The sequence below is a fragment of the Callorhinchus milii genome, unplaced genomic scaffold, assembly GCF_018977255.1.
Source record: "Callorhinchus milii isolate IMCB2004 unplaced genomic scaffold, IMCB_Cmil_1.0 Scaffold3, whole genome shotgun sequence".
Taxonomy (NCBI): Eukaryota; Metazoa; Chordata; class Chondrichthyes; order Chimaeriformes; family Callorhinchidae; genus Callorhinchus; species Callorhinchus milii.
In genome coordinates, this window is record NW_024704744.1 from 63,655,313 (window position 1) to 63,663,349 (window position 8,037).

Below are 8,037 nucleotides of genomic sequence, written 5' to 3' on the forward strand. Positions count from 1 at the left end.
AACAGTATTAAAAACTGAATCCATATGGTGAATGTGTAATATAATCTGAATGATGAATATGATACTTCCCTCTGTTGATGCTTATCTGTGAAATATTTGATTGTGTTGAATACCATTGTCGTATCCTCTGTTGAAGGCATAAACAAATAAACTGTAGACATTCCCATGAAATAAGCCAACTTACTTCTGCTAGGACTCCACTGGCTCCACATCCCCCAGAGGACCGAGTTCAAGATCCTCGTCCTCACCTTTAAGGCCATCCATGGCCTTGCCCTCTCTGACCTGCTGACTCCTTACCAACCTGCCCGCTCCCTCCGTTCATCAGGCTCTGGCCTGCTCCATATCTCCCGCCCGACCCAACCTACCATCGGTGGCCGGGCTTTCAGCCTCTCTACCCCCCTCCCCCACTCTGGAACTCCATCCCACGGTCCCTTCGCCTCGCTTCCTCCCTTACCTCCTTCAAAGCCAGTCTCAAGACCCTTCTCTTTGAACATGCCTTTGGTCTCTCTACCACCTCTCTGCCTTCCCTCACCCCTACACCCCTGTGCTTGAGCCACAACATCTGACTTTTCCGCGCTTTGGGATGTCCTTCTGACATGAAAGGCACTCTATAAATGTAATTTTTTTGGTGTTGTAGGTTTTTGAAGAAGTTTTTTCCAGAAATATGCCCTTGACCTTCATCTCATTGTTTTGTGTTTATATCTGGCCAGTAGCTCTTTAAATAAAAATGAGGTGGTTTCAGTGGAGCTTAAGGTCAGTACACTGCAGGAAAAACCCAAGGACATGTTAATGTGCACAACATCATTAGGGAAGCTTCCTATAATAAGAAGCTCCTGACAAATACTTGGATATTGTTGTAACTGCTATCAATTATTATGTGTGTTCTCAACAGTGTTGAATTTATTCCAAGTTTTGGGAAATATCAGTTTTGATGCCTGAACCTATAACATGCCCTGACTCTTCCTAGGTAGGCACTGGGCATGTAACTTGCTAGATGGCAGGTAACTTACCAGTAGCATGGGGTGGGGGGGGATTCAGAAAAAATGTTGTGCATCAGAAATTCCCTGGAAAACCTCTCTGAACAGGACTTTTCCTTCTTTAGTAGTAGCATTGCAGTTTATATTGGTGTGGTTTTGTTAACAGAGGATTTATTGGGGCATTTTTGTCAGAAAATACTTTTCTTCCTCACACTTGTTTTAGCCTTTCACCCAAAATACATATCTAATTATCTGTATAACCTCTTTGTAAGATCTTGACTGCATCCTCTGATTTCAGGTCACCCTAGATTGGTATCATATGCAAATTTAACTTTCTTGAATCAACAGTAAAATCAGGTCATTTATGAATACAAGAAACAGGAGTGGTCTCAGCACAAAGACTTGGGCCACCCCCTCCATATCTCCCTCAATTTGACGCCATTCAGGTTATGTCTACCTTTGGTTTGCTTCTCCCTAGCAAGTTACAATACATGTCCCAGTCTTAACCACGATTCCCTTGCATAAATTCTCTTCTTACAAATTACAGAAGTGCATGTGCAGCTTGGAGTCCTGCCATCTTGCAACAAGCTAGAAAGCTTTATGCACTTTTAATTTCCAGGTTTGGTACTTGGGCATGTAATCTAACAGTGTGAAGCTAAGGTTTCAAAAGGCTAAAACTTTGCAATACACAGATAGACAAATTAAGCAAATACATCATGATTGCCTCCATTGCCAAGAAAACCATTTTTATTCAAGCACATTTGTCAGCACAAGGACAAAATGGAAAATTCTGGTAAACAGGAAGACTCATTGAATTTGCAATTTTATCACACAGTATAAATAAGAAACCTATAAATCATTATTAGTTCTGTTACATTATGGTTAAACTTATGCCATGAATAATAAAATCAACTAGTTTATAGTTGGTGTGATTAGCAGACATCCATTCAATGGAATAAACAAAATCAGAGTGAATTAGCAAGACCAGTGACACACTTTGAGGCTACGGTCAGTGCATAAGGAAGTGTTTAACAAGATTTTAAAGCATTTGAATGACAGAATATCTGAATGCACCACCTGCAGTTTCAGCTTCCCTAGTTTGACACCCAATGGTGCCCTGAAATATCAGATATAGCCATAGGATGTGCAAGGTATGTGAAGAGATATTAAACAGCATCATTATCTGGAAAAGGTGACAAAAATATTTAAATACAACTATTGAATTAGAATTCAGCACTTTTTTTTATAAATTAGAAATAGATTCAAAGATTTAAAAATAGACGTATCGACCGTTCAGCACCATAAAACCCTGCATAAAAATCAGTTATAAAATATGAAATTAAAGAAATTGTATAGTCATCATAGAAGTTATACAATCATAATTGCTTAAAATAGTGTTGTTTGCACAGTTAACTTTGTGTAGAATAAAAAAAAATTATAAAAGCATCCAACTCCTTAAGGAAGCTCACATCCCCTCTGCTTGGCTGCATAAAATGATAAGAGTCCATATACTTTTTTTAAAATAACAATAGCCCAGCAGAAGTAGAGTTTTAAAATTATGCCATGAAAAAAATAAATACAATTCATAACAATAAGAGTGCTACATATAATTGAGGAGAACATTTCTACCAAAAGTTCAAGTAGAATGTTGAATATAGTTTATGGAACTTGGTTAAAATACTGGTGAGGGTCACGTTGATATAGTTTATACTGCAATAAACATTGCTAAGGTGAATAAATGAGTCATCCAGCTTCTATATTAAGCCTACATTTATCTCAATCCAACTGTGCTCAAATTACTTGATACTAGCTGAAGAAACATTTTCAATCAATGATGCATTTATTAATAATGGTTCTGATCAGTAGATTTCTCGGTTATCACTCTAATCTTACCAATTTCCAGAGATATTGATATATTTTCAATTGCCACACCTCTATACTACTATTTGCATTTTGTAAGCATACATATGTGGGATCATCAGATCTTGTACAACATAGAATCTGCCATGAAAGTAACAGTTGAAATGGAAGTGTGGCTATCATGAGGATATACAAACCTACAATATTTGTTATATTGACCTTCATTTGTCTAGGCAGACACATTCAGTGTTCTACAGTATTTAGTAGGCTTTCAATTTGTATTTCTTAGGAATTGCTTCACAGCACAGGAAGGTAAAACAGTCTGGCACGGGCTACCAGATTATTAACAACAGCATTTATGGTCAGCGTATACGAAGTGCACATGCAGCAAGATAAGACAAGCTTTTCACTCCTTTTGATACACATTTCACACCAAAACATATGATGAGTCAATTTACTGAAGGCTAAATTTACAAAATCTTATTGAAAAATCCTCAGCCCTTAAACCAATAAGCACAGTGTTTATTATATTCAATCTAAAGAGTTCTAACTTACTCAGCAGGATAAAGGTTAAAGCTGCTTTTTTGGTTATGAATATTGAGTAACATATTCCAGCACAGCAGTTCCAACCTCCAGAAATAGCGTCCATGATCCAGTAACAAAAGAAAGTCAATGTCTGCCTTCGATTCTCCAAGAAGAAATTTAATGCAAAACATTTGCTATTTCCAAAAAGTGTATATAATCTGTTAAAGTATCAAGTTCGTCAAAAAAGTACCGCGTTAATTTTAAAGCTATAGAAGACTCAGCTTGAGAGGTACTTTAGCAGCATTTGCTTCTAGCTGTTTAGGCTTCAGTAAAACCTGCTATTGAACTTTAACAATTCTGATCCTGACTCACTCAGATACATTTCAGAATAAAGTACAATATAATGTACAAGTACAGTGTGAAGGTCAAAGCTACTCATCCTTGGCTAGATGGTGATATGAAAAGAATCCTGCATCCACTGGTCTCTAGAATTTTGAGTTTTAGGCACTGCAAGATTGACTTCTACATCATCCTTCCCATTTTTTACAATGGTTTGTTCCTGGAAATATTCTTCTTCTTCATCAAAGTAGCCATTTTCCATTCCATAGGCGCAATCAGAATTCGCTGCAGCTGACAAGTCCTGGCAGGTTCCTTTATATTCCTGAATAGACTCATAGAGAGACCACAGCTGACACAGCAAAGACATATCTAGCTGGCGAAGGCCAACCTACATTTTAAAAAAAAAGGAACTTTTATTACTTCAGTGGTAATGATTTGCATCCATTCATGAATTACAATACAGAGCAGCTGGAGCCAAATGCAATTCATAATGAAGCGTAAATGCTTGGATAATACCAGTATGTAAAATGCACAAGGAATTAAGTTGATATGTTGAGGTGGTTACAATCCTAAATTAATGAAATTTTAGAGGATTTACAACATCAAAATTTCTTAAAAGATCTTCACAGTAATAACCATCATGGGAGATTATTTTTGGAAGGCAAATATGGTGGCCATTTTGCAAACGGAAAAATCCCACAATGAATGACCAGTTTATCTGGAGGAAGGTCATCCATGACACCATTCTGTTTTTTTAATTAAGCGATCTTTACACCTGTGCCATGACCCGCTCTGCCTCCCCCCACCACCGCACATTGCCCGGCTCCGCCACTACCTCTCCCGTCAGGTGCCAGAACACTCATCCACGCATTTATCACATCAACAACAACTTGGATTTATATAGCGCCGGACTCGATTACCCCACCTCCCTGCTGGTCACCCTTCCCTTTACAAGATGCAGATCATCCAGAACTTTGCAGCTCGTGTCCTCTTCCCTGCCAGCCTCCACTGGCACCCCATCCCCCAGAGAACAGAATTCAAAATCCTCATCCTCGCCTTCAAGGCCCTTCACACACTTGTCTGCTCCCTCCAATCTGCAGCCTGCTCCACGTCCCCCGTCCGGTCCGCCTCACCATCGACGATCGGGCCTTCAGCCGCTCTGCCCCCCTTGTTGGAATTCAAACTCGTATTCCCTTTGCCTTGCTTTCTCCTGCAAGGCATGTCTCAAGATCCTCCTCTTCAACCGCATCTTCGGCCACCCTCCTACTCTCCTTACCCTCCATCCCCCTGCTCAGGTCCAAATCCCTGAGATCCTTCTGACGTAAAAGGCACTATACAAATTTAATTTGTGGTTGTTTACATCCACTTGAAGAACAGCCAGAAATCTCAGTTTAAAGTCCCGTCTGAAGAGCGGCACCTGACAACGGAACATTCGATAAGAGGCTTGAGCGCACAACTTTCTGATCCAGAGGCAAGAATACTTCCAACTGAGCCATGATGACCACCAATGCCACAAAACTATGTGGAATCTGTTGAAGACACTGTTGCTTAACAGTTCCAAACCAAATGACTATTCATTTTCCTAAAGATACAAAAATACACTTACTTATGCAAATCAAAATGTTCACAAATTACATACTGATTTATACTTTCAGTATTTCATACAAAAAAGCCAACATACTGTTGTTTTAAGTGCTTGTATACCTTTCCCTAATTTGTCAGTACCACAAAAGGCAGATAATACAAATGAAATGTACATACGTGATATCAAATATAGATTAAAGATTAATATTGCACTTCATTGGTAATAATTATTTTCATCCTAGTCGCTTCCTGCAGATAATTTGGAAATGTGATGAAAGGTGTCGTGCTCCAGCTCCACTTCACACTTTACAGAACAGGTGGGTGCCCAGAGTTTGTGCCGGATTAGGATTGTGAACAATTGAAGAAGCAAATCAACGGTTCTGGATTGAGAGTCATGTCTAGCTCTGAGACAATTTTGGACTCTGATGTAGGCATGTCAGTTTATCAAGGTAAACAACAAAACGACATGGGAAAAGCTAAAAATGCTTGCAAGAGGAACCATGACTGACCAGCCAGAAGCCAAGCAGCAGCAATCCAATGACCCTGAAGCCATTTTAATAGTCGGTATGTCTTAACACAGTGTAATTTTTTGGGATCCAAAGAAGCACGTTACAACAGGCACTGCTGTGTTATCACTTCACAAGATCAATTTCAAAATTTAAGGAGTGGGGATTTCCTGGGATTTATCTTTTCTTAAGACGGATAAGACCCAGGAATTCTAGATGATGAAAATTTATGATTAGGATATTTATTTCTGCCACACACAAGATTTAGGCACATACCTTCATAAAGGCCAAGAGAATATGAAATTCGGCAGTTTAAGTATGAAGCGATGGAAGTGATGGAATAAGATATCACAGAGCAATGAACTACAAAGGACTTGGAAAGAGGAACTAGGAAGGCAAGTTCCTGTCAACCCAAATGATTCAGGGTTGTTTGATGTAGATAGATGCACTGAAAAAAATGGTGGTAAATTGGATTGTAAGATGGATGAACTGGAACAGTTGCTATTGCATGAATAACCGACTCGTACCTGAAATTATTATATGCACAGGAGTTGTGATCCACTCACTCCAGCACTTCTCAATCTATTAATCACTCACTGGAGGTGCCTCCTTTGTGAATGGATCCGGATTTTTTTGACCCGACTCCTGGAAATAAATGTCTCGGGGGCCCAATCCCACAGGAGAGGGAGGGTCGGTCCTCTCTCTCGGTGGGAAGTCGCGTCCAGAACACATCAGCCTGGGATTGTGTGCCCTTAATTTAATGCGCGTTTAATATTCCGGGCGTTAGAGGAGGACCGGGGGTCTGCGGCTCTGGACACCTTCTCACTATAATATCCCGTGTCCTCCACCCCACACCCACACACACCCCCACACCCAGGAGCAGGAGGCCGGGCTTCACTCTCTCCCAAGTCGGACGGGTCATGTCTCCCCGGCGAGACGCTCAGCTTCAACGCCTTTGGCTCCTGGTGGTGGTGTCCACCCCCTCCTCCTCCTCCTCCCCCCCCAACACACCCAGACTCCGGGGTCGCACGGCCACACCCACCACCCCTTTTCTCCCGAGTCCCCCCTACGCTCACCATCTCTTTCCGGAGTAGGGCTAAAGCGGCGTCCAGGTTGGCCGGTTTGCTGGGCTGCGCGCTGTGCCGGGTGCTGGTGCGGGCCCGGCTCAGGTCGTCCTGGATCATGCTCCTCTTGGCGTACATGCGCTCCATCTCTCGCCAGGAGCCGCCGCTGGAGTTCAGCAAACCGCTCAGGCTCTTGGGCAGAGGCGGCAGACCCTCCAGGCACGCCGTGTTGGGCACGGAGCCACCATTCGCCGGCTTCCCGGCCATAGCGGGCGCTTCCCGAGGCGGGTCCTGGTTTCTCGCTCGTGTGTTCTTGGGGGGACTGAGCGGAGCTCACATCCTCCTCTCGCTGTTCCCGGCTCCTCCCTCCCGGCTGCCGTCCAGCACCATCCAAACCCCACTCGATAACGGCCTCCGCTTCTCAGCCCCAACTGACAACCGCGCGCTGTCTCCAGTTACCAAAATACTCTCCCGACCGCAACACGTTTCACCGGATGTGCCGCCTCCCCGCTGCCCTGATTGGCTCCGCGCCTTCCCAAGGTGCCACTGGTGTGAGGCGAGCCGCCGTGTCAATCACGTCGAGTCACCCAATCGGGTGCTACGTCACGTCCCGCGGCGACACTCAAGCGTCCCGTCTGGTGACTGACTGCTCGCTCGGGGGGAGCGGAGCGGAGTGTAGCGGCGGTTCGGTTACGGGTTCACATTGAACGTGAAACACGTTGTCCCAAACCAGCGCATTTTTTTTAATTCGCTCATGTTTCATTTTTTTTAAAAAAGTAAATATTCGAGGAGAAGGGAATTCTTCGCGGTGATCCTGACCAACACTCACAAAAACATGGTTGATTTACTTAACGAGAGCCGTTAGAGGGAAGCTGCTGGGTGCAAATTCGCTGCTCTCGCCTACAAACCGGTCACTGCACTTTATACTTTATACTGACTGCAGTGAAGTGGGTTGAGACATCCGCCTATTGTGAAAGTGGCGACATTAAATTGCAAGGTTTATTAGCAACAATCCCCACCAAGGATGTTTGCTCTCTTGCAGGTGCACACAACTCACATTGTTGACCTGAAATGTAGGCAATTATTCTGAAGGCTGTGGCTTTATTCAGACGTGAGTCATTCTTGAAAATAACGTTTTATGATTAAATTAGAGTGAGACCCACGTCTCGTTCTTGACATTTC

General features: G+C 42.8%; 1 protein-coding gene across 1 annotated transcript; it reads right to left on the minus strand.

The window, feature by feature from the left end:
- Positions 1–1,706: 1,706 nt before the first annotated feature.
- fam89a (family with sequence similarity 89 member A) lies at positions 1,707–7,364 on the minus strand. Its single transcript, XM_007895148.2, has 2 exons — positions 6,868–7,364; positions 1,707–4,089 (listed from the first exon to the last, which is right to left on the minus strand). The coding sequence occupies exons 1-2, from the start codon at positions 7,120–7,122 to the stop codon at positions 3,808–3,810; spliced, it is 537 nt and encodes a 178-aa protein (XP_007893339.1). The 5' UTR covers positions 7,123–7,364; the 3' UTR covers positions 1,707–3,807.
- Positions 7,365–8,037: the final 673 nt, after the last annotated feature.